The 27,027-nt window shown below is 42.0% G+C and overlaps 1 protein-coding gene across 1 annotated transcript in view; it reads left to right on the top strand.

The window, feature by feature from the left end:
• PUS10 (pseudouridine synthase 10) overlaps window positions 1-27,027 on the top strand; it is a 78,365-nt gene that overhangs the window by 5,580 nt on the left and 45,758 nt on the right. Inside the window, exons 3-8 of the mRNA XM_075203861.1 lie at window positions 5,628-5,855; window positions 7,660-7,746; window positions 16,588-16,622; window positions 17,798-17,909; window positions 18,553-18,614; window positions 20,366-20,411. Coding sequence (XP_075059962.1) covers window positions 5,628-5,855; window positions 7,660-7,746; window positions 16,588-16,622; window positions 17,798-17,909; window positions 18,553-18,614; window positions 20,366-20,411 — 570 coding nt within the window. The remainder of the gene's footprint in view (window positions 1-5,627; window positions 5,856-7,659; window positions 7,747-16,587; window positions 16,623-17,797; window positions 17,910-18,552; window positions 18,615-20,365; window positions 20,412-27,027) is intronic.

Genomic DNA, 27,027 nt, shown 5'->3' with positions numbered 1-27,027 from the left:
TTTGGTGGATTTTGAGCTGCACAGACAGCATTACTGAAGGGGGGGAGCTAAGACAGAGAGCTCCCCCCTCCTTCCAGAGAGAGATGGTTTATCCCAGTCTTCTGGCACCAAGGAGAAGCCCGGGAAGAGAGAACAGAGCTGAGGGAGCAGGCACCAGGATACTGCTGTTAAACTTCTCCCCTGTTTGGCCTATGGGCTAAGTATCTGATTTACTTAAACACATACTCTCTATTGCTGTGTAAAAAAGTGGGCTAGTAGGGGTTATTCTATAGTTCTCCTACTTGCTTAAGTATTATTTGTGTTTAAGATAATTACAAGTACAACTGTTATATCCAGATTAGTTGATTACTTGTTGTTACACAATTCTCTCCACACATTTAAATCTCTCTCTATACTCGGCTAAATTTTACAATTTAAGTCTGTATGTTTGGTGTGCCTTCCTTTATTAAGAAATGACAGATAAGGGAAAGGGCCCTATTGCAAAATATTTTACATGTTCTAAATGTAGTGTAAAATTACCTTGTGGGCAGAAGGACCCGTTGGCGCTCTGCTCCGTCTGCAAAGCAGGGGTCCCCCCTGCGCAAACCCAGCATATTTCAGCCCCACTGACGGATGAATCGGCCTGGGTGGCCTCCCTGACACAGTCGGTTTCCTCTTTAGCACAGATGGTTTTTCAATCCAATCAGTTGCTTTCTACTGTGGCAACTTCAGTGGCTAATAATACTAGTACACAGTTGGGCCTCCCTGTTGCCACAGGTTCTATTGGAACGTCTATACCAGGACCTTCCTCTCTACATACAGACCAAGCCTCTGTTCCCACAGAACCGGCATGGTCTACAGCATTTATAAAGGGTTTGGATAAACTAAACCAGTTACTTGAATCCCCAAACATTCCGCCTGCTAAAAGAAAGAGGCCTTGATCCGATAATCCCCTTATGGTCCTCTCAGATTCTGAGGAGTTTTCAGAGGAAGAGGGGGAAGTTAATTCTGACCCTGACCAGGTTCAGCTTTTGGGACAGGAAGAGGGCTCTAAAGCCAGTTTATTAATGATTTGGTTTTAGCAGTGAGACAGGCGTTGGACCTCCCAGAACCGGAGGATCCTACTCCTAGAGACAGAAGTCTCTTTAAGAAGGCCAAAAGAAAGGCTATTCATTTTCCCCCTTCCGTAGAACTTAAGGATATTGCAGAAGGAGCCTGGAAACAGCCTGATAAGAGGTTCTCTGTTCCCAAAAGGTTCTCTTCCTTGTATCCATTGCAGGAGGAAGATGTGGTTCGCTGGGAGAGTATTCCAAAAGTGGATATTCCAATAGCCCGATTGGCCAAGCACACTTTACTCCCAGCCCCAGGTTCTGCATCTCTGCAGGACGTCAATGACCGCAGAGTGGAATCCCAGCTGAAATCTATATTTGCGGCTGCGGGTTCTTCCTTTATGCCCACATTTGCTTCAGCTTGGGTTGCTAGAGCCATGGAGGCATGGGCAGACCAGCTGGCAGAGGCCTTACAGGACTCTGATTTACTTCCCTTGGCTTTACATTTGAAGGAAGCATCGGGGTACCTTTATGAGGCGGCCCAGAACACAGCGGCTGTATCCTATTCTATTCAGGCTGCATCTATTTCAGCAAGAAGAACGTTATGGCTGAAATCCTGGGAAGGAGATGCGGAATCAAAAAGGTCAGTGGAAACCATTCCTTTTTCTGCAGCAGGTTTGTTCGGTCCGGAATTGTATACCCTTATCTCACAGGCAACGCGGGGCAAAAGCACTTCCTTGCCAGTATTCCCTAGCAGGAGCCGAAACCCTCGGGTCAGCTCTTTTCGTCAGCCCCTTCGTGGGACCTCCTTGCCTAGAGGACAGTCCTTTAGAGGCAGGCAGCCCAATTCTCGAGGCTCCTCTGCCAGGGGAAGATCCTCGTTTGCAGCTAGGCGCCAGGCCTCCAAGACCCAGGAGAAGCCTGCGTCCTGACGACCATTTTGTTCTCCTGGAGGGGGTGCCAGTGGGGGTACGTCTGTCTTTGTTTCAAGAACAGTGGGCAGCGTCCTCACGATCCTTGGATTCCGGGGCATTATATCAGAGGGGTACAGGATAGACGTAATGGGTCCGGTTCCACATCGCTTCTTCATGACTCTGCTCCCCCGAGATCCATCAAGAAGGCAGGCAATACAGGATTGTAACGCCTCTCTTCTTTCTCAAAGAGTTATCTGCAGGGTCCCAGATTACCAGAAGGGACAGGGGTTTTATTCAAACCTGTTTCTGGTCAAGAAGCCGGACGGCTCCTTTCGTCCCATCCTAAACTTAAAGGGCCTCAATGTGCACTTACGGGTGGACAAATTTCGGATGGAATCCCTAAGGTCAGTGATAAACGGCTTAGAGAAGGATTAGTTTATGGCGTCCATAGACATAAAAGACGCATACCTCCACATTCCCATTTGGATCCACTATCAGTCCCTCCTAAGATTCTCGGTGGGATCCTTCTACTATCAGTTTCGGGCCCTCCCCTTCGGCCTCTCAACAGCGCCGAGGGTTTTCACGAAGATCATGTCAGTAATGGCAGCATATCTTCACCTTCAGGGAGTTCAGGTCGTACCTTATTTGGACGACCTGCTCATCAAATCCTCCACAGAAGATTGCTTACGTCATCACTTATCCCTCACCTTGGCGGTTCTCGAGGACCATGGATGGCTAATAAATTTAAACAAATCCCAGATGGTTCCGTGTCAACGCATGGTTTTCCTAGGGCTCATTATGGACACCAGCCAGCAAAGGGTGTTCCTTCCTGTCGAGAGGATCAGTTCGATTCAGAGCGTAACAACTCAGGTTTTGTCTTCTCCCAGCCCCTCAACGCACTTGTGCATGCGGCTGCTGGGAAAGATGGTGGCCTCCTTCGAGACTATCCCCTTCGGTCGAGCCCATTCTCGATGTTTTCAGTGGGATCTATTGACAAAATGGTCAGGATCCCACCTACGCTTGGATCTTCAGAGGATCTCTCTATCTCCGAGGACGAGAGAATCACTTCAGTGGTGGCTGATTCAGGACCACATGACAGTGGGCAGGTCCTTCGCTCCATGGTCATGGATCATAACCACGACGGAAGCCAGCCTGAAGGGGTGGGGGGCGGTAATCCTGCACCTCCGTCTCCAGGGGCTTTGGTCGGTTCAGGAATCAGCCCTGTCTATAAACGTGCTGGAGTTGAAGGCTATTCTTTTGGCCCTCCGGGGGCCCAGTCCCTCCTCCGGGGCCACCCTGTCAGAGTTCAGTCCGACAATGCCACGGCCGTGGCATATGTCAACAGGCAGGGAGGAACCAGGAGTGCAGCTGCAATGAATATTGCAGCTCAAATTTTGGTTTGGGCAGAACAATATGTTCCAGCTATATCAGCAGTATACATCCCAGGAATAAGAAATTGGGAGGCGGACTACCTAAGTCGAAACCAGATGATGCCGGGGGAGTGGTCACTCCATCCGGAAGTTTTCCAGTCTCTGGTTCAGAGGTGAGGTCTTCCGGACATAGATCTTATGGCCTCCAGACACAACAGAAAGGTTCACAGGTTTTGCGCAAGGGCAAGAGACCCCTTAGCGGTGGCAGTGGACGTAATGACGATGTGATGGGAGTTCAGGTTGGGATGCCTGTTTCCTCCGATTCCCATGCTTACTCGCGTACTCAGACGAGTAAGGCAGGGCAGTCTGCAAGTAATTCTAATGGCTCCCTCATGGCCGCGCCGAGTCTGGTATGCGGACATAATCTCTATGGCGGAAGGACAGGGTTACCGTCTTCCGTCTCGAGACGACCTTCTTCTGCAAGGTCCCTTCCGTCACCATAATTTACCTCAGCTCAGTTTAACGGCATGGCTGTTGAAGCCAGCCTCTGGAGGGCTAGAGGTTTTTCCTCCAGCGTAGTGAACACTATGATGCGAGCCAGAAAGCCAGTTTCAGCTCGCATCCATCACCAGATTTGGAGAGCCTACATTAGATGGTGCGAAAATAGGACATGTCACTCGTCCTCCTTTCGTCTCCCTCGCTTGTTGGATGGCCTGGAAGCAGGGCTTCGGTTAGGTTCCCTAAAAGTCCAGGTATCGGCACTTTCAGTATTTTTTCACCTGAAATTAGCGGATTTACCAGATATTAGGACTTTCCTCCAGGGAGTCTTACATATTCAGCCTCCCTATGTTCCGCCTACAGCACCATGGGATCTCAACCTGGTACTAGATATGCTTAAAGGGCCTCCCTTTGAGCCATTACTTTTGGCAGATTTGAAATGGTTGACCTGGAAGGTCATTTTTCTTTTGGCTATTGCATCGGCACGTAGGGTTTCGGAATTAGGAGCTCTGTCTTGTCGGGAACCATATCTGGTTTCCACGAGGACAAAGCGGTGTTAAGAACCCTCCCCTCTTTCGTTCCAAAAGTAGTTTCAGCTTTCCATCTTAACCAGGAAATTGTAGTTCCGGTCTTCTCATCTACTTCCCATTCGGATCATCAGTCTATGGAAAAGTTAGATGGGGTTAGGGCTCTCCGCATTTATGTTAAAAGAACTTCTCAGATTAGACGTACGGATTCTCTGTTTGTCCTTTATGATGCTAATAAGAGAGGCTGGCCAGCCTCAAAACAGTCCATTGCAAGATGGATTACGTCAACCCTCAAGCAAGCTAACCGTCCTGTCCCGGAGAGATTTACGGCCCATTCCACCAGATCGGTTGGGGCGTCGTGGGCAGCGAGAAATGGGGCTTCTGCAGACCAGCTTTGCAGGGCAGCCACCTGGTCCTCTGTCCACACCTTTACAAAATTTTACCAGTTTAATGTTTTTGCATCCGCGGATGCAAATTTAGCTCGTAGTGCTTTACGAGCGGGGTTTTCAGAGTAGTCCCACCCTTAGGGGGCTGATTTAGAACGTCCCCATGGTAAGCAGTGTCCCCCAGACTGGATGAAAGAGAAAAGAGGATTTATGTACTTACGTTAAATCCGTTTCTCTGATTCCGTCTGGGGGACACTGCGATCCCTCCCTTCTGCTTTTCTTCTGTGTGCTCTTGTTTGGCTGGCCTTTTCTCCTTGGGCTTTTTAATTAACTGAACAAGAGGGGGCAGGGGGATTGTAAAGGGGAGGGGTCTGTCAGCAGTACTAAAAGTTAACTAGTTAGGTGCCAACTCCCCAAGCTCCCTCCACAACCCATGGTAAGCAGTGTCCCCCAGACGGAATCAGAGAAACGGATTTATCGTAAGTACATAAATCCTCTTTTTCCCTATTATGCGGCACTACGGAGCACTGTGGCGCCTTACAAATTCACAATAATAATATCAATCTGCACCATGTTCCAGGCTATGCATTTCAATAGTCAAAGTCAACCTTCATAAGACATATGGGACAAGTTACATTAACCACCACACTGGTGGAAGTTATCTGGTAACTAATATGAAGAATTGGTGCAGATGACACAAACTCACGGATATTTGTAATACTGCATTTGAACGATTTCCATTTCTGCTATTTTGGTGAGGTCTATATCATGTACATGGGGGCGCTGAGTACTTTGACCTTATAGTACTTTACAGATATTGTAGTAAATTAATTAGTTCTTTAGACTAATAAAAAATAATTTGATTAGAAATAATAAATAAATGATTATACTTGAACCATTCTAGGATCTAGCTGATGAGCTGCAAAAGTTCCTGGTTCTGCCCCATGGAGGTGCAACTGATGAAAACAATGCCCCACCAAGTAAGAAGGTCAGATTGGAAGACACAGATGGGTGCAACATTGAATCCCAGAGCTCCAGAGAGATAAAGCACTCTGACTCTGAGACTCCTAAAACCTGTAATTTGTGCCTGGGGATCCTGCAGCACCTCTGCAACACAGAGTTTGTTAAAAAGGTAATGTACACAGCATGCAGCAACACTAGACCCCACAGGTATTGTTGTTCACTTCCATCACTAGCCTTCTTTTACAGTATTTCTATCATCCACCATTTGTACAATCATCTTTGTTTAAGCAAAGTTTTTGCTTGTGTTAGGTCTTATTGTGGGTATGTATAGATGGTATGCAGTTATATTGTGTATGGTATTAATCATGGAATTATTTGTCATTATTCTGTTCTTAGACCAATGCTCTAATCACAAATACATGTATTCTAATAGTAATCTAACAGTCTGTGTCACAGCATGTTTTAATGCAGCCTGTCTGTTTATTAAAATAGAGAAGGAACAGGGTTCGTGATAGTGTAGTAATTAGGTGTAAATAGCCCAATCCAACAAGGTGTTAAATGTGGATCGGATTTGTGCGTAGATAGGGCACAGCTATATGTTTGTCCCAAATCCCAATGAATCAATAAATCACTGTATCTCGTGACTCCGAACCGGAATACCCGAATAGAATAGTGTAGTATTTTTCATATATATATTGTGAGACACTCAGAATAATAGTGCATGTGTGTACCAGATAGAAGTTTAAATTCTACCCATTAAGTCAAGAAGTAGCATATTGCTACTTTCCAAGAAATGGTAGTAAAGGACCTGTGACTCAAATTATGATATCCCACAAAGTAAAAACCTCACCAGACAGGACCTACAAGCTCTTAAAAGCTTGCAAAATAATAAAGATCTGGGGCCTGATTCATTAAGGATCTTAAATGAAGAAGATTCTTATTTCAGTCTCCTGGACAAAACCATGTTACATTGCAAGGGGTGCAAATGAGTGTTCTGTTTTGCACATAAGTTAAATACTGACTGTTTTTTCATGCATCTGATACGGCTGCCCTCGTGTGAGAGGTGTTTAGAACGTCATTACTTGAAGAGAAGATTCATTTTACACCAATGTTTATACGACAATCCGAAAATTTTCATGCTCCAATCACGATTGAGCTTCCATTGGTGAAATGGGAAAAAAGAAAGGGGGTCATTGCATACTAGATGCTTTTTCTCTGTAGTGACCGTTTCACAGACATGAACTGTTCCTTTGCTCTGTAGAACAATTGTGTAATCTGGGTAAAATTAGATTTTGGTGCCACTCTTTCATGCATCCCTTAAAATAGCATCTTGATATCTGAAATTGAGGGTTTGGTCTAGTAATGACTTGGTTGAGGCCCCTGGAAGGGGAGGGGGGGGGGGTCGGGACCCCTGGACATAGTGGGCCAGTTGGAATGAAGGGCAGATCAATGATTTTTCTGAAACCAATTTTCCAAGAAGGCCTCTGGATCATTTCATTTTTTCATTTCAGATAGGCTAAGGCTCTTGATATTATTACGTATCTCCTGTTTTTGAAATCCTTAAGTGCTGACAGATTTTTTTCAGACTGCTCCTTGTTTTAGCAGTATAAATTAGTGAATCTCTACAGCAGAAGTAAACGCTGCCTGGTTGTTTTGATTATAACTTTTTCTAGACCATAAAGCAGCTAAGATAGTAGTTTAACCTCTGTGAGGGCAGCTCCCTCTTCACTTGCTTGTAAAGAATTGATATGATTTGTAAATGTGTTTGAACTGTCATGTTCAGTATTACTAAGCAGAGCACATGACTTGTTCCCTCCTCAGGTCATCTATCTTCAGTTACTTACAGCATCTTATCAACTTGCTCATAGTGAGAAGACCTCATCATTTCTGTTACACATACTGTTCATTTGTATGATTAGTGCAGTCACTTCCAGAAGTGACAAGAAGTATGACGTAATTTCTTTTCTTTTTAGATTTCCCATAAAGTCAAGTCTGCAGGTTACGAGTTTAAGGACTTTGTTTTCTCGGTGTCCCTACCAGCACAGCTGTTGGTGAGAGAGGTAAGGTGACCTGTGTATTCCTGTCTTGTCTACTGATATTAAATGTTTAAGGATTATATGCTTTTAGAATGCAGTACTAAGTGTGATAGCAATGTACTGGCCAGAATGTGCTTCCAAAATCTAGAATAATAGAGAAAAATGGATCATCTGCTGAAAACAGAGAAACCTTCATCTGTTTTCCTTTCAGTTGATCTGTGTATGACTATGCTGTAGGATGTTGTAACCCACAGTGCATAAGGAGCAGATCCATGTACCGCAGTATGCTGCACACAATGGGCCTGATTCATTAAGGAACTTAAATTAAGAAGTTTCTTATTTAAGTCTCCTGGACAAAACCATGTTACAATGCAAGGGGTGAAAATTAGTTTTCTGTTTTGCACATAAGTTAAATACTGACTGTTTTTTCATGTAGTTTTTTCGGTGGTTTTAAACAGGAAGTATGGAGTGCAGATGAAAAAACCCTGCTCAGTGTAGAGTGTAGGCTTTTTATTGTTAAATATATTTATTACCGATAGTGACCAAAACTTTTACAATTATAGCTGTGAACGTTATTTGTATCTTCTTACGCAAAGCATTTTCTGTTTTCATTTTCGTAATTCTTTAGAGTGGTGCTTTAGTTCTGTTGCATCGTTACTGTTTCTCAGTGTTTATGGCGGTCCTGTGTCAATCAGTGACTCATTGACTCTCTGTGGTCATACAAGGTTTACATGGTTTTACTTATAATGAAACTAACCACAAATGAAATTAGTTGTATTCAAACTCGAAGCAAGCAAAAAAAAATATTGATGATGGGAAAATATAAACATTGAATTATTAAATAAGTTCTTTCTCTCATTCTATTTATTTTGAGGTTTTGTGTACTAATGCTGCAAAGACATTTCTATTGTTTGTTTAAAGTGTGCTGTTTTCTACTGGCAGTGGAAGCAGGTCATCTGTGGACTGAATCAGCATTTATGAGAGAGGAGCTTGTTAACTCCCTAGGAACTGGTGACATCACCGAGACTGGCTGCTTTGTGAGGTCTATAGTTCTTTATGAATTGATAGTTTGAATGTTGTTCTAGCCCACGAATGGCTGCTTCTTTCTGGCTTGCTTGGTCCTAAATACAGAGATTGTTCCTAGCTGTGAACAACTGCAAGTTGCTCTTAAAAGACCAACATTAAAAGTTGACCCAGAATTAAACTTTAACTTGAAGCAATCATAAATGTGTATTTAAATATTCCCATTCTATTACAGGTGCTAAAAGATGTGTGTCTGATGTGCGTAGGGAAAAAATAATCAGTTCCTTAGCTAAAATATCTTAATGGAGAAGTCATTGATATATTTAGACCCCATTGGCTCCTAAGCACCAATATTTCTCCAAGCTCACAACCTGGAAAAGATAGAAACAGGAGGATTTGGAGGAGATTTGTGCAGTTTGTTCAACTTTCTAAATCACTGCCCATGATGCCCTCTCTGCCCTGCATTGAAATTGTCCCTGTTGTACCTGTTTCCTGTTGGCTCTGTGCAGGGTTGTCATTATATTTGAACTTGTATAGACTGGGAACCTGGAAAATCATTCAAGCTGACGTGCCTTTAGTTGTGACTACTCTTCAATATGAGTGGAAGAATATAGTGGGATAGGCGGGGGGTTACATAGAGTTGAACATTTACATATATATTTGTGAATGGTATTTAATTATATGGATTTTTAGGTGCTTTTTACAGTGGTCAGAGCACCTGTATTGTATTCAGTCTTCATCTCCTACCTACTTTAGTGTAACCAGTTTGGAGCTGTGCCCCCAATGCACAGTGTGCCTCAGAGCTGTGCCCCCAATGCACAGTGTGCCTCAGAGCTGTGCCTCAGAGCTGTGCCCCCAATGCACAGTGTGCCTCAGAGCTGTGCCCCCAATGCACAGTGTGCCTCAGAGCTGTGCCCCCAATGCACAGTGTGCCTCAGAGCTGTGCCCCCAATGCACAGTGTGCCTCAGAGCTGTGCCCCCAATGCACAGTGTGCCTCAGAGCTGTGCCCCTAATGCGCAGTGTGCCTCAGAGCTGTGCCCCCAATGCGCAGTGTGCCTCAGAGCTGTGCCCCCAATGCGCAGTGTGCCTCAGAGCTGTGCCCCCAATGCGCAGTGTGCCTCAGAGCTGTGCCCCCAATGCGCAGTGTGCCTCAGAGCTGTGCCCCCAATGCACAGTGTGCCTCAGAGCTGTGCCCCCAATGCACAGTGTGCCTCAGATCTGTGCCCCCAATGCACAGTGTGCCTCAGATCTGTGCCCCCAATGCACAGTGTGCCTCAGAGCTGTGCCCCCAATGCACAGTGTGCCTCAGAGCTGTGCCCCCAATTTATAGTTTTCCCCAAACTTACCTTTGGAGTCAACATCCTTCCTCCATTCTATAACAAGGTGCTGCTTCACCAAAGCAGCCGATGTGCAGCAGCTCCGTTGCAGCCTTCATGCGCAGAAGCTCTGTTTGACCATCATAGGCCGCTTTAGTGAGGCAGCTTCGGAGCTCCAGTGTGCCATACAGAAGTGATCTGCGTGCTATGTCTGGCAAGTGTGGCGGGGTTTGCCGACCTCTGGGCTAGACCAACGTGTAACCATTATGATCATCTAGAAGTGTTAACAGCGTAGAGTACTGATGTGAGGCTGTTATAAGTGGGTGGCACAAGAGTTAGTATTGCTGATTCACAGCACTGGGCAATGGGTTCTTTTATGACTAAGGCACTATCTGATTTGTGTTTCTGACTGTCTGGCATTGCAGAGTTTTGTGACTCCTTATAAATAGACAATGTTGAGGACCCCTATCTGTGTGGAGTTTGTATGTAATCCCAGTGTTTGCAGGGTGTTCCCCCAGGTGATGTTTTCTCACACAATCCAAAAACATACTGGTAGGTTAATGTTAGTGAGTGTGGTAGTTAATTTGGGCTGTAAGCTCCACTAGGGCAGGGACTGATGGTATGATCATACTTCTCTGTAAAGTGCCTTTATACAGAGCGACTAATAAATAAGCCGGTTCAGAGGGATTGTTGCATCTCTATATCCTGCAACTTTTATGTTCTTTTTACATTGCATTGTTACTATATACATTGTAATGCATCAGCTAGACTATTAATTGTGCTTACATTGATGGTTGTACTAAAAGGTTGCTCTTAGGTGTAATAGATAAAGGGACTCACTTAGCGTTGGATGTATGTCCAACTTCCAAGTGCTAAATTCCACGTTGCAGCCTCCTCTGGATCGGGGACATATATTATTATATTTTTTTATTTCCCCAGGGAAATAAGCCTGTGCATTAGCTGTAACCAGACCAGACTATGAGCACTGATGCTTGGTTCAATTGTGGGTCAGAGAGGACAACAGTTTTTTTTTTTAGTTTTTTTTATTTTAAATTCATTATTTATTTATTTTTATATTTATTTTACTTGATGATGATAACTGAAACATATTTAGTATTTGACCCCATAAAGGCATGCCATAAACGGCCGGATTGTTACACAGATTTTTGAGCTGCATGCTTGTTGAGATACGTGCAGTTCTAAATACACAGATAAGAGCAGAATTTAAAAGAGGCCCAGAATGAGAGTCTAAAAGAGTTGCTTCATTTTAGTGCTCCCATAAATACCAGCAGAGGGAGCCCTTACACCAGTAAAATAGTGATGTATGCCATTTTCTGGCTTCAAAAATGAATATATTATAAAATGTCAGAAATTAAAAAATAGTTATTGTTTATAATGTAGCATTTCTGAGTTTTTAGTTATACAATATTTTAGGCTAGGTTCAGAGGGGTAACTTTAGACTGACTGCAGCAAAAACTTGCTGTTTTTTTTTATTTTTAAGTTGATATTTTTTCTCATTATTTGTAAGTTATTTGTTTCTTAATAATATGAATAAGTAATCTAAAAACACACACTGATCTACACAGATTCAAGACTAAAGGTGCATTCCTATTACATATTACTGACATTAACGGATTTAAGTATGGTTCTTTTTTTTTTTTTTTTCCTTTTTTTTTTTTTTTTAATTTCATCATCATCATCACCATTTATTTATATAGCGCCACTGATTCCGCAGCGCTGTACAGAGAACTCACAACAGTCCCTGCTCCATTGGAGCTTACAGTCCAAATTCCTTAACATGCACACACAGACGACAATTTCAATTGAAATTGCAGATCTTAGCGATTCACATGGGTATTGTGTACATTTCTATATACATACAAGTACAGGTAGCATGTATACACGTTACCTATCCTTCGAACCTTCTTAAAAAATGATGCAGTGAGGAATTGGTGTTGGATCCAAAATATAAGATTGGTAGGAAGAAAACCTTAGTGAAATAGATAGATAAATCGGAGTGACAGAAAGTAAGTAAAGAGAATAGATACTTGGAGGGTGCAGGGGGTCACCAGTGGTAAGGAATGCAGCATAACAAAGTGGGTAGGCCTCGGTTAAATATATAGGAATAGGCTCCCTTGGGGAGCAGCTGTATTATATTGTAACCAGAGTTCTCAGATCTGAACAGATTTATGAGATTTGTTATTGAGGTATCCATATTCTTTTCCATTGCTGCCACATATCAGATTATACTTTGTAGTAGAGGCAGAGATAGTGCTCCAGAGCTTCCCAATAACTCAACACTAAACAATTTAGCTGAATTTAGGATCTGAGAGCCCAGTTTGTTTGCATCTCTGTCAGTTCCCTATTTTGCCATGGCCATCAAGGTTCTTTTAAACAAGACTAATGATACTGCTTAATAAGGAGGATATGTTTTTCCAAATCTCATTAGGACTAAATTTATACAGTAGATTATCCTATTTTGTTTTGTTGCGAAGCTGCTTAGGTGGGATAATAAATTGTAAATATGAATAAATAAAATAACCATATTTACAGGTGTGGTGAGAGATTTATTGTATCTGCCTCTCCTTTGTTGATGCTTCCCCTCTATGATTATTCTTCCTGGTTTGTTTGTTCTTTTGTTTTCTTTGTCTCCATTACCAATATCGGGCAACTAAGGACTTTTAGGAAATATGAGTAGACAGCCCCTGGTTTCTAGCTGTTATGGGACTCCAGCTACTGGCTGACAAGTTATGCTGTGTCTTGTAGTTCCTCTACAGCTAGTTGCTTAACTATAGCATCATAGGGAGGGTAGATAGAAATATCAATTTAATTTTAATAACATGTTTTGTTTTGTTTTTATAAGTAAGTTTCAGAATTGAGCAGTTTTCCACCCAGTGAATAATATAAATGTGTAAATGTTTGACTTCATATGTATCTACCTTCTTCTGCTTTAATCTGTGTCCGTTCTTATCTCTCTGACTTGCATGTAATGCCTGGCTGACTCTCGGTGACTCACATACTGTGTAAGACAACTTTCGAGGGATTCCCCTCGCCAGTCCCTAAAACTCACTCCCTCCTACTGCATTGTCGAAAGAAAAATAGAGTACAGCCTTACTTTATGTGCAACGTTTGGGATTTAACATAACATTAAGCCAAATCATTCTGATATGTGCAGCTCACAAACTGTCACTGAGTTCAAGTCTTCTGTACATAGCATAGGGCAGTGGTTCCCAAACATTTTCAGTTCCCGGCACCCTTATAGTCTCCATAATTTTTTCAAGGCATCCCTCCAAAATAATTACCGAGCAGTCCCGTTTTTTAAAGTATTTGAGTCAAAATAACGTAATAAGTATTTAGGTCAAGACAGAAATACTTAGTAAGTTGTTTGCAAAAATAATACACATAAATCCAAGGGAAAAGAATATTTTTAGATATATTTTTCAATTATATTTCTGTCAAAGAATAATTTACAGCTAATATTAAGAGGAATAAGATCTAACAAAATAAAACATGTACAAAAATTATCACACTGTGCCCCTTCACATTTACACTGTGCCTTTCCATCCACACGCTGCTGTCTGCCCCTTTCCATCCACACGCTGCTGTCTGCCCCTTTCCATCCACACGCTGCTGTCTGCCCCTTTCCATCCACACGCTGCTGTCTGCCCCTTTCCATTCTTTTGCCCCTCCATTGCTGTTTCTTTTCATCTTCCCCTCCGTTTCTTTACTTACCATACTTGACCTTCTTTCATTTATTTCTTCTGTCTTCTCTTCTGTTTTCTTACCAATGTGATGGCACCCGGGACCCAGCTTCCTCCCCTCTCCTGCCGCTTCTCACTGAATATGTCGGGCGTGATGACGTCATGCCCGACAGTCAGTGAGGAGGGAGGAGGATGCTGGGTCCTGGGCGTCGCCGGATTGGTAAATTGTTTTTTGTTTTGTTTTTTTGTCCCCTGGCCGCGGCACCCCTGGGAGCTGCGGCGCACACTTTGGGAACCGCTGGCATAGGGCATACAATCTGCTCTCTTTTAGTGTCCCTTTTCACCAGACAGAGGACTTGCATTTCCGTCATCAAAGGTACTAAACACAACTACTTGAAGATAAGTGGAGGGTAGTGGGGTAGATTAAATTGTACACATTATAATTATGCCCACTGACAGTGGGACTTTTCTTGGCTTGTAATGAGGTTCCCCCAATAATTTTCTATAGCAGTGCAGAGTGATACAGGAAATTATTACGTGTCATAGCATAGTATATATATGTACCATTATAGTAGATGAAGATCCAGACTAGGAGAGAGTAACACTACTTTATTTATGTTCACATGAACAAAATGATCTAGGTCAGATGTTGCCCCACCTACACATTTGATATTTATTTCCTTGTTCCTGCAATATAGTTGTGACAGATTAAGGAGAATTTTTAGTTTACATTTGAAAACTTTATTCCTAAAGACAAGTGGGAACCTCCATAACGCTCCAAGTATCAAACTTTTCTTAAACTCAAAGGCTGAGGTTATACAGGGACGTAAATATGGACTACTCGCAACCTTCCGCTTCTAAGGAGGGATGGAGGGAGAGTGATGGTTCAAATGTCCGCTTCAATATCATCTGTGAGCAAATGGACGAAGGGGGACTAGAACATCATCATTTATTTATATAGCGCCACTAATTCCGCAGCGCTCGCTCACATCAGTGTCTGCCCCAACGGAGCTTAAAGTCTAAATTCCCTAACATACACACAATTTGATAGGAGCCAATTAACCTACTAGTATGTTTTGGAGTGTGAGAGGAAACCATATGGGGAGAACATACAAACTCCACACAGATAAGGCCATGTTAGGGACCCCAGTGCTGTGAGGCAGAAGTGCTAACCACTTAGGCACCATGCTGCCCTTCCACAGCCATCAATTTCGCTAATGATTGCAGTATAGCGCAACTTCTCAGCGGACATGGATAAACGGAATATAGTGTTATACTGTAGTGCAATGAAATACAGTACCTGATTCTCAAACAGTATGGGAATGGTGTTCCCCATAAGTTGCAGACCACCTGTGCATCACCATGACTTAGAAGTACATTTAATGTTTGAGCAAAATGCTTGCTTTGTAGGTGACACTGCTCTTTAATAATTTGCGCCACAGTCTTGATCCTGACCTGGGTAACTTAATATCTCGAGTTCATAGGTTTCTTCCTACTACTCTTCCTCTTTACTTCCATGAATACTTAAAGGTTCACTGCTCCATTGTTCTTGCCTCTAGTCCCCATCATTGCAGTCAAATAGTGGACCAGCACTGATTACCGTATTTCCCCATGTATAAGGTGTCCCCATGTATAAGACGCACCTTAATTTTGGCCTCTAAATTTTTTTAAAAAAATATTACGGTAGCTGTCAAAAAAAGGCAGGGAGAGTGTAATGGCCGGCTGCTCTGATTGTGGGCAGCCGGGCAGCACACTCTCCCTGCAATCACACCCCCCTCCCCGCTGCCACTCTGCTTGTCCCCTGCCTGCTGGATCCCCACTGCCACTCTCTGCCTGTCCCCTGCCGCCTGCTGGATCCCCGCTGCCACTCTGCCTGTCCCCCTCCTCCTGGACCCCCCTTCCCCCTGCTGCAACTGGAACACTGCCCCGCTCCCCCTCGATCTCCCCCACCCGCTGCCCCCCCCCCCCCTTTTTGGGGAAAAAGGTGCGTCTTATACATGGGAAAATACGGCCAGTACTGTGAGAGTTCTAGGATAAGTCCCCATCTGAATTGCTTCCTGTGGCATTATTTGCTAAGGATGGTGGATTGGACAACTTTTTTTTAACAAATTCACTGTCATGGGCATATCATTCCTCATACCACCATGCTGTTTTTTCCCCTAACATCTAAGGCCATTTAAGTATTTTCAAAAGCTCCAATCATTTTGTGTGTCTGGACATCTGGACACTTTCTGCTTTCATTTTTGATTTAGCTCTAGTGAATCTGAGTTATTCCTGTCATTGCTTTAGCCTCTGAATTGATCAAATCTGGTCATTTACCATAAGAGCAGCATTTCACCATCTTTTAAAAAGATCCTTCTGCGTAAGGAATTTGTTTTTATTACTGAGAGCCACTTCACTTCCCATTGTAAGTAGCTCAAATTACACCTCACAGTGTTTCTAGCACTGGAGGACAAGGTGGGTCTCAGATTATACTTGAGCTCCTTCCTTCATTGTCATTGGTTGTTTCAGCATGTTGTAGTACCCAGCATAATTATTTTAATTGGACTACATAATTTTCTCAGGGAATTACCCTGTAAAAGTTTATCTGAAATAAATGAATAGACCCATTTTCCCTGCCTCTTGGTTGTAACACATATGGTACACTTTCCCTTTGTGTTTTAGTGCCTGCCAGGCAAGTGTTTAATATCGAAATGCACTTATGACACCAGTAATCTTAGTAGTTAAACTTGTAAATGTGAAACCAATGTGAGCATACAGATACTAATCTGTTTTTTGTTTTTTTTTTTGGTTTGTTTTTTGGGTGCGTCTAACATGAATCTAGCATTCTGCCTGGCTGCACACACAGCAGGAAATGAGGTGAGTAAAAGTGTGCGGGAGATTAATGCATCAGTGCATCTATTATACACTTGTTGCATTGTAGTTTTATCATACATAAATACAAGTCATTATACAATATGAAGGGCCAATAAGCACTAAATTGATGTTTTCAGATATGAACCATGAATGTAACAGTTAACCTGACATTCTGTTTCAGCCCTATTAAAAATAAAGGTTTTACTGCCCTCGGCATTACATATTGTTCTCACATCTTTTGGACAGTGCCCTGATTAAATCTTCTACAGGTGGAGAAACTGAGAATGCAGTTAGTTTAGTTACTGTGACATCACTGACTACTGCAGTGGTTCCCAATCTGTGTACTGCAGCGATCTTACAGGGGTGCCGTGGCCAGAGCCACAAGGGTTAGGGGTGCCTTGAAATAAATTATGGAGACTCTGAGGGTGCCTCGAACTGAGAAAGTTTGGGATCCACTGGACCACCGTGTAGGAATCAACCTTCAGACATGGCAACCTGCTGCACATGCGATACAGAGAAAATGGCAGACTCTTTTAGTACAAACACTTTACCTATTACATGTATGTTGCTCAGCTCCTTAATACACAGCCTTTGATATTATATTAATGTCAAATACTGGCTATTTAGCTCTGATTAACCAGGGCTGAAGTAACACTTTTATGGTGTTTTCTATGGTGTTTCTCCTTGCTGTTTGAGGTCTGATTATTAGTAAGGGTTATAAAAGCTAGGAATTTATGGGACTATTGTGAAAGGATGTAATTATAGGCCATACATTGAAATTGACCCAATATAAGAGATTAAAAGCCAGCACTGCAAGGAGTTGCCATAATTCTCAGTATGTATTTATCTGGTTTATGTATTATTATTGTATTTATGTATTACCATATGTATTTGCTTCTTCCTTTCTTTACACTGCAGAATCTTGTGGTGCTTTATAAATAAATTAAGAGGATAATATTGCTGCTCCAGTGACAAGAAATTATAGAGTTGTTGTGTAAATAGAAATCACATTTTCTGTAAGCCACTGTCTATTGTTTTCCTTAAAACTGCAATATATGGAACATATACTATATTTATGTTATAGCATCCATTATAACATTGGCAATATTAGTGCTTTATAGCAAATGTATTTTGATTATGGTCTCTCATTAAATGCAGTTTTTATGGCTTCTAAACAGAAAGCAAGGTCGCCTCTTGGAAAAATCGGATATTATCCAGCTAAAGGAAGCTTACAAGTGGATAATTCAGCCCATGATATCTGATGAATTGGGGGTTCAAGCTGTAAGCAAGGTGTGACCTTTTATACTTTGGAATTCAAAATGTAATAAAGTATGAGCTGTAAATAATCACAGAACTTATGCCCACATTAAGATTTCATTTAGTGAGGTTTTGATACCATTAAATCTATATATTTTGTCATAAAATCAGATTAGTGGTACCGTCTCCTGGGGGAGAGGACTGCACTTCACACGCTTCAGCCACATAAATCGCACCAGTTCAGTGTTTTGGTTCTGCTGGCCTTAACTAGATTTATTCTCCAGGCATAAAAATAAACAAACAGAACCTGGACAGGACTTTTGTTTCTAACTTAACACAGGAACCCCCTCTCTCATGTGAAGGACCTAGTGTCACACACACATACAAAATACAGAACTTACTGAAGACCATTTGCATTGTCTCTCAGGAGTCATCCAACCTCCTTACCATGTATATTTCCTTTAAAATAGGGGCCGTTTGTTTTCATTGCTTGTTATTCAGTAAACGGTCACACAGAAGAAAGGTTTCGTCTGATGATCTAACATGGGATTGGGATTGGTTTCGGTTTCCTCTTTCATCGCTTCTGCTTGATCACACTGCTGATAGCCTTACCCTCTCACTTCCCCTGTTTGTTTACCATGTCTCTATGACTGACATAATGTTTTATTTTTTTCAGAGTATGTTTGAAGTCGGGGTGGTGTTTTGTCACCAAGAAACAAATGAGGATTGCCACTTCCTGTAAGTGACACTTCCCCAGAACAGTTTACTTTTTACTCTATTCATATTGCCTAGGTAATTAAAGTTTACTAGTTGTATTAGCACCTCAGGGAAAGCACTGCACAGTTCATTTAAAACATTACTCACCCGATATATTGAGTGAGTTAGTAATCCCTGAATGATTCACCACACGCCACAGCTGTTGTTTACATGCAGGTATTGTAAAGTAGTGATATCTCAGAATTTGTAATATTCACGTGTGCCAGCAGCTAGTGGCGGATCCAGAGGGGCGATAGGGGTTGCTCTGATTGTGTTTCTGGCAGCTACAATCTACAATCGGAGCGGCCGGGCAGCACACTCTCCCTGCCTGTCTCTGCCAAACGGACCTGCACATAGAGGCAGCCTTAGCTGTCAAAAAGGGGGCGGGGACTAAATCCCCTCCTCACCGTAAAATAAAATTCTAGATCGGCCCCTGCCAGAAGCATTGTCTTCCCTACTTGCGCCTCTCCAGTGACTCAGAAATCCTTGGTGCAAATCCGTAAAACAGTCAGATATTTGTTTTCATTGCATCAAATTGAGCTAGACTGACCAAATCCTATATATAGGAAAGGCTAGATATGTCAGCTGCCAGAAATTGTCATTGCACCTCTAACTATATGTGCGTGCCTGACTGATTGGTGTAAGATTCCTAACTCTTTCTCAGTCATTATCTGTAGTGTGACCCAGTAGAAGAAGGCTACATGGTGGTTGAGGGACTAATATTTCAGAGAACTGCTTCTAGAATGTAGTGCCCTGGGCATTTATTACTAGCTAGTGAGACGACTATGTTATTGCCCCTCTTTGCAGAGTTTGTACTATGGGAGAAATCTCCTTACTCTGCAGTTAATGTAGGGCATTCCATCTGGGAGGAAAACTTATTGTGAATGAGGAGTAAAATGGTATTATAAGTACATTGATTTAATTGTCTTACCCTCGGGAATGCACAAGGAGAGAATGGCAGGTGGGTATTGATAGATTTCCACGAATCTCTCAGTGTCTTGCCAGTGCTTCCTTTATAGTAAACACCACCCTATTGGTGAATATACAGTGATCTCACTGGAGTCTGTTATTTGAAGTGACTCTGCGTCCACAGTCTTATGCTCCTTTTTTTTCTTCTTCTACGCATGTATTTATCTTGGCTTATTGTTTGTAGTAGACTGCCTCTGGCAAGACCAGGCCTCCGTATTATTGTTTTACTTAATTAAAGCTTTAAGCATCTATATTTTTTCAAGAGAATCTCAGAATTATAACTTCAAAAGCAGCATTTTTTTTTACTTCAGGTCTCCAGAATCTGCTAAATGTAATCAATTTTAAAGTTGAATAATAAAATCTTGGTTATTGTTATTGTTTGTAATGCTAAAAATCTCCAAATTAGGAAATCTTTTCGATTCAATGTGTTGTGTCCACACGGTGTGCCCAGGAAGCCTCTTTGAAACGGCTGTTCAGAAGAAATTCAAATTCAGCTCAACTTTTATTCTTTATTTTTAATTTATGTGATGGGAATAAAAAATTATTGTAGTAGCTTTTTGCTTTCATCACTAGACGTTATTTTGATCACTTAGTTCATTTTGATCTAGATTTAGTACTGCATTTGGCAAGGAATTTTATTAATGGTTACTTTTTAGTCTGATAATATTAACATAGTTGATAATCATTATGTTCATTTTCAGATTTGTGACATCTAAAAGAATTTTATGTTATACTGATATTCCACTATTATGTGTGTGTTTTAGAGCTACTGTGTGCAAGGACTGTTTCAAGCCTACTAAGAATAAACAAGTAAGTGTTTTATAAACAGGGTAAAATGTGGATTTTAATATGCGCAGTGCTAGTTCAATGCTTGTGTCCATATCCACTATGATGATCTAATACCTTTTAAGTTTCTTTGCCAAAATAACTTTATAATGTGATTTGTGATGTCAGCATTCAACAGTAGTTGAATCATTCTGCATGTTAACCTCCTTCACTACACAGTTGGTGAAATACTCCTCCATACTGAACTATCAGGGCAAATTCAAACACACCCATTTCAAGTCATGTCCCATTTTCTTCCAGAAATTGGGACTGTCTGCCAGTACGTTCCTCGTAATATAGTATGTTTTGTATTCACTGACAGTTGTTTATTCTGCCAATGTTTCATTGAGCTTTATTTAGAGTTTGAAGTACATCAATGTTCTGTGTTTGTTTTTTGTTTTACATTTGTGAACTGTGCATGTGCACCAAAACTGCATCCGTATTTAGATCTTGTGTATTGTAGACTTGTGTTCCCTTATTCCCGGAGAAACAAAACATTGGTGGGCAAGTGTAAGCTGAGTACAATAAGGGTGTTTTTACAGAAGGCAACATAATTCGACTTGAACACACACCCCAATACGCTTCTTACTGGAGGGCAAAGATATGTGATGATGACGACGACTATTAGCAGCACTATCTAGACACTTCTGATTTGGCTTTTTGAGGCATGACCTCCATTTTATTGTACTTAATACAGAAGCATTGTGGCTATATAATATCAGGTGGTGGCCGTCTATTTGTGTTTTTTTATTTGAAATTTCCATTTGATCTACTGCAGGAAACATGATTGCCGTTGGATTTTTAAAGGGGTAAACAGCCAATTTAGAGGTGTTTTTATTTAATTACATTTAACATGAAAAATTCAACTTTCACATTTATTAATAACTGTCAATACACTATTCTCTCTTGTGTATATGACACTTCATTACATTGCACACCATATGATAATGTGACCTTAGCATGTCGTAACAACACTGTCAAGTCACATCTCTGTGCTACTGTTAGGCGTAAGTATACACACTTGTATTTTTGGAGCAGATACTACCGTTTTGTGTAGGTCACATCCTTCAATATACACAACTCAACATTCACATGAATGTCCTCTTATATTATGCATCTTTTTCTGTATGCGCTCAGTATGCATATAAGTCCACCATTAAATGTGGCTCAGGCCCTCTATTCTTAAAGTACCATGGTCTGTTACACTTTTATGTGTTCCAGAGCTTTATCACTTTTAACAGCAACATTATACTCAAATATCAATGCGTTATTAAAATGATTCCTATTTAACAGTATTTTGAATGAAACTGTAGAGAACATTTAATTAAACTTAATCACACTGACTCCCTGTCAGACTTACAGCAAGTTAGCTTTGGTCAATTGTTATTGATAGCAACAACATGAACATTACAATATTGTAAGGGGCATTCCAGTAGATAATTGCCCCCGCTCGAATCGCATGTGATTTTCTATTTGATATGATAATCTTTCTGGGTGGTATTGTCACGGTTCAGTAGATTAGGATCTTAGATGTGCCTAAATTAGCACTAGTTCCAGCATGGCGCGCAGTCTAATGGTCAGAAGGTATTCGCAAGGTGGTTTGGACTTGGCTGCGTCTGTACTGCAGGTCGCAGCCCTTACTGGAAGTATGAAGCGAGACCTGTAAGGTGACTGTAGAGAGGAGAATCCGTCAGGCTCAACAAGCTTACTATAAAGTAGATGGGGGTATGACACGATGGAGTGTCAGCTCAGCGGACAGCAAGTTTACAGCAGGAGAGATGAAGTGTCAGTTCTGCGAACAACTGGTTACCACTGAGATAGTGGGGAAGTACACAATGAAGTGTCAGCTCTGCAGACAACAGGTTTATAGCAGGAGAGAGAACAACCAGCAGGAGCAATGGAGCCACGTCTAGTACCTAGCACGTAACTTGAAGAACAGGCACTGAGCTGCAGGGGGAAGTGCCTTTTGAATTTTGAGCCAAATTTGGACAGCCAGTGAGTGAGAAGCAAAAGGCATAAAAGGATCAAGTCTGCGTATGTGCAGACCCGAAAAGAAGATGACGGACGGAACGCGGCGGTCAGCGGGGAGCAGGTAAGTGTGTTGGGCTTCGGTAATAGAAATCGAACACCCGGTGTGTGTGTCAGGTATGAGATTAGAAACTTTGTTTGATGATCTTGTTTCTTAAAGTGTTGCATGCTATACATGTGGTGCAATGGAAGAAATCTGGTTTGTTCTCCTGTAGACTGCTTTATTTCTTCAATTTCCTTGTCAGGATCCATGGTGCTTTTAACTAGTGTGCTTTTGAGGTTCTGTGCTCTCCTGTAAAGTATCTGTGGTTTGTGTGGTAGAATGCTCTGCAGTTTTTCAACCCCTAGCAAAATGTGCCAGTGTTTGTTCAGAATCTTCTCAAAGGATCTTGAGTGATTGCTGTACTGCATGATGTTTAAAAAATATGTCCAACCTATTTCATCTATCAAAAATCCACAAGGAAAAACAACATATAACCCGAGTTTGATAATAAAAGAATTTCAAGCATATTACTCATCGGTGTACAACTTGGACGCCTTGGAGGAAAGGATAAATACCTATTTACACTCCTGCCATCTCCCACAACTTTCTGAAACAGAGATTTAATTTCTTAGCTCGGACATAACAGAGGAAGAAACCATCATAGTTTTACGTAGCATGAAGGTGGCTTCCGCATCGGGCCCCGATGGCTTTCCAGCCAAGTATTACAAAAAAAATTGCAGACGTTCTTGGCCCTAAGCTTACCACATGATTTAACTCTATCCTTGACGGAACCCCCTTTAGCCCGGCGACTACCCAAGCCCGGATCACAGTAATTCCAAAGAGGGCAACTATCCTTCCCTCTGTAGTAGCTACCGTTTCATTTCATTACTAAACGATGATCTAAAGATATATGCCAAAATCCTCAAGAATAGGGTAAATTCAGTGCTCCCTAGATACGTACACCCAGACCAAGTCGGGTTCATTCCCGGCCGACAGGCTGCAGATAATCCTAGGCGAACCATAGACTTCATTCAACACATTAACGACAGCAAGCAGCCCTGTCTCCTTCTATCTCTAGATGCCGACAAGGTGTTTGACCGCATTGGCTGACCCTTCATGATGCAGACCTTATCTGCTTACGGTTTCCAAGATCGCTTCCTCAAGGGGGTATCAGCTTTGTATTACAACCCGGCTGCTTCTGTTCAGGTGAATGTATGGTCCTCCCCATCTTTCCCTATCCGAAACGGGATTCGACAGGGGTGTCCCCTTTCCCCCCTTCTATTTGCATTGGTTATAGAACCCCTGGCTATAAAAATACGCTTGAATCCCAATATTACCGGCATATAGTTGCCTTCTAACAATCACAAGATAGCTCTCTATGCAGACGACATTCTCCTTACACTCACTAGCCTTTTAACTACGCTCCCCAATCTATTTCAAGAGCTTGACACTTTCTCTACAATTTCAAATTTCAAAATAAACACAGCCAAGACAGATATCCTACATTTTCATATTCTCCCTAAGTTGAAGTAGCTCCTAGAATTGAATTTCCTTTTTTCACTGGAACTCCGACCACATAAAATATCCGGGTATAGCACTCTCCAAAAAGGTGGAAAGTATCTATCAAGCCAACTACCCTCCACTCATAGCTTGTATAAAAAAACTTATGGGATAAACTTATGATATCTTGGGTGGGGCGGATCACATCAATGAAAATGAATTTACTACCAAGGCTATTATACCTCTTTCACACCCTCCCTATTAGCGTCACCCCCCCTCCCCAACTTTGAAAATGTTACAAACCTCTATAATGCGATTCATATGATCAAATGAGAGACCTAGGATCTCTGTCCGTATTTTGCAACTCCCTTCCACAGCAGGTGGTCTTGGCATCCCCAATCTTTGCAACTAATATTACACTGCATGGTTGGCCCAGTGTGTGCAATGGCACTCGCCTCCTGGAACCAGGATTTGGGTGGATTTACTGGGTGGCTCACCTGTTTGCTCTATCCTTTGGCTCCCAACCACACAGCGTCCAACCCCTGCCCGAACCCACCCAGTTATGGCCCTAACGCTTTCAATTTGGTCCCGATGCAATAGATCAGTGTCTCTTTTTCCCACTCCTTCGGTTTTGATAAACCTACGGTCCGATCCTGCTTTCACACCTGGATTATCGCGCTCCATGTATACAAGAAGGGCAGGTGAGGGCAAACTACTACTACACAATCATAATACCAAGACTACAATATTCCTGCAATTCTCGGACTTAGCAGACCGGAGTGGATTTGGTATGGGACAGTTCCATCAATACTTGCAGGTTAGGCATTGCCATCAAACAGTCAAAGCTCAGCTGTCATCCAGACCGCCCACTGCATTTGAGAATCTGTGTCTCTCAGATCCATCCTCAAAAGGTCTTATATCTATACTGTATAATACCCTACTTCCCACTACCTTGGAGGTTAAAGACCACTTACAGATGCAGTGGGAAACGGACTTGGGGACCACGCTAGACCAGGAAGAATGGTCGGACATTTATGAATGGATAGCACGCTGCTCCATAAATGTCCGCGTTAAAGAAAACACCAACAAACTGCGTCATAGATGGTATTATGTTCCTTCCAGACTACAGCTATATATCCACAGACAAGTGCTGCCTGCTGGAGAAATTGTGGTCAAACAGGAACCTTTACTCATATTTGGTGGGACTGTCCCAAAATACGCCCATACTGGACAGCAGTCCTCGCGTTAGCTTCAGCAATTCTTGATATTCCTATACCCTCCGAACTTAAACATGTTTTGCTATCACTGCCTCTCCCAGACCTCACTAATTCTACTCGCAAACTCCTCTGACATATCATTAGCGCAGCTACGTGTCAAATCGCTGCCTCATGGAAAAGCCCCACACCACCAACACTCTCAATGGTCTGTAGCCAAATCTGGCATCTGGCACACTTACCAGATGGAACACATCACCAGTATACTGGGTTGCTCCTCCATTTCCTTCTATAAAGTCTGGTCCCTATGGGCGTCATATCATAACCAACCTTTACTTCAATTCTAGTAGAAATCGAGTGTGGAATAGAACCACTAGGCAAGTTTAATCCTTTTCTACCTGATGCGTGAACCTTCAATTCCGCATCCCTTCCCACGTTCCCTTCCTCTCCCTCTTCTTCTTTCTGCCACCTTACCCCCCAGATAATCCCAGCTCTGGTCATTTAGCAGCAGTTGTTTGTAGTGAATGGGTGGGTCCCAGTTTAGTACATTACCCTGACTCCTACAGCTCAGCGGGGGATCTGATTATCTCCAGCACTTTTCAGTGCAGGTGAGGGTGTGTGTGGTTTTTTCCAGCTCCCCTCACTCTAGAGGCACCAGCACTGTGCTGACTAACCTGGGGCTGGTTTCACTATAGCAGAGAAACCCTATGGTCATGTCTGTTTTGTTTTGGGGTATCTCACGCTTTTTGGGGGGTTATTACATAGTGCAACATCTATGGTCTGTGTGGTAACTATTAATTATTTGCAGGTCTTTTTTTTTTTTTACTGCAAGTGATTGACAGTTACCTGTGCTCCGACTAGAGATGCTGGAGATTCATTAATTAAAGCTGGGACGTGTACATAGTAATTTGGTCCACAAAGCACAGTATACTGCCTTATTGTCATTTATCTGTCATGCCTAGTACTTTTCTCTGAAAGGGAAATCTGGTGGCAGAAAAAGGTATTTCAGGGAATTTCAGTGTTGGCGAAATGCAGTATATTACCATAAAGCGGTAAAATTTAATGGAAAAGCCTGGTTTTGTAGGACAATTTGACACCTACTGTATCTTTACATCTTCAACGTTAGCTGTGTTAGGTAATACAAATTTTATACTTAGGCATATGGTCTATAAAAATATACAAATCAAGTGAATATTTGCTGCCCCTATCCATTTTTACAATGCTGGTTCTTCTGCTCGAACTTGTTTTGGTAACTATAATAACTAAGCCTGAGTTAATTAACTAATAATCTGGTCAAAAATATATAATTAATATTAATTGAGTTTGAAAATAGACTGGAAAATCAAAAGCAGGCTATACTCATATTGAAAATGTGTCATAAATGTAACACTTAGTAATAAATAAAGTGTAGTTGATAGATGGAGAGATATAAAAAAATACTACTACTACTTCATAATATAAAACATTCAGTGTTCATGATTTATTAAAGAACTTATACCTAGATCTTCTAGCAGAACTGAAGTTATTTGAAATGCTGCAAACCCATTATGTTTTGTTTTTTTTGTGTGTCACATATGATATAGTACACAGAGAAACTTTGGAACACTTGTTGTCAGCATTATCCCCCATGCCACTCCTTCCTTTGCCATAATTTTCATTGTGGGAGGCCTCTGATATGGATCGGGTGATCCTATCCTCGGGAACAAGCTTGAGTGCTGAAATACAAATGTGTTCCAGCTGTGAGACTGTTCGGCCATATCACTATCCCACACAGATATTCTGCAAAGGGAAATCTAAGTTATAGGTGGTCATCATATTGAATCAGATTCATGTGAAAACTGGTAAAAAAAAATATGCTGTTTTTAAGTAAAAAAAA

Source organism: Mixophyes fleayi, chromosome 3 (assembly GCF_038048845.1).
Source record: "Mixophyes fleayi isolate aMixFle1 chromosome 3, aMixFle1.hap1, whole genome shotgun sequence".
Classification (NCBI taxonomy): Eukaryota; Metazoa; Chordata; class Amphibia; order Anura; family Limnodynastidae; genus Mixophyes; species Mixophyes fleayi.
Note: the sequence above shows the minus strand (reverse complement) of the source record. Positions and strands in the feature narration are given on the sequence as shown.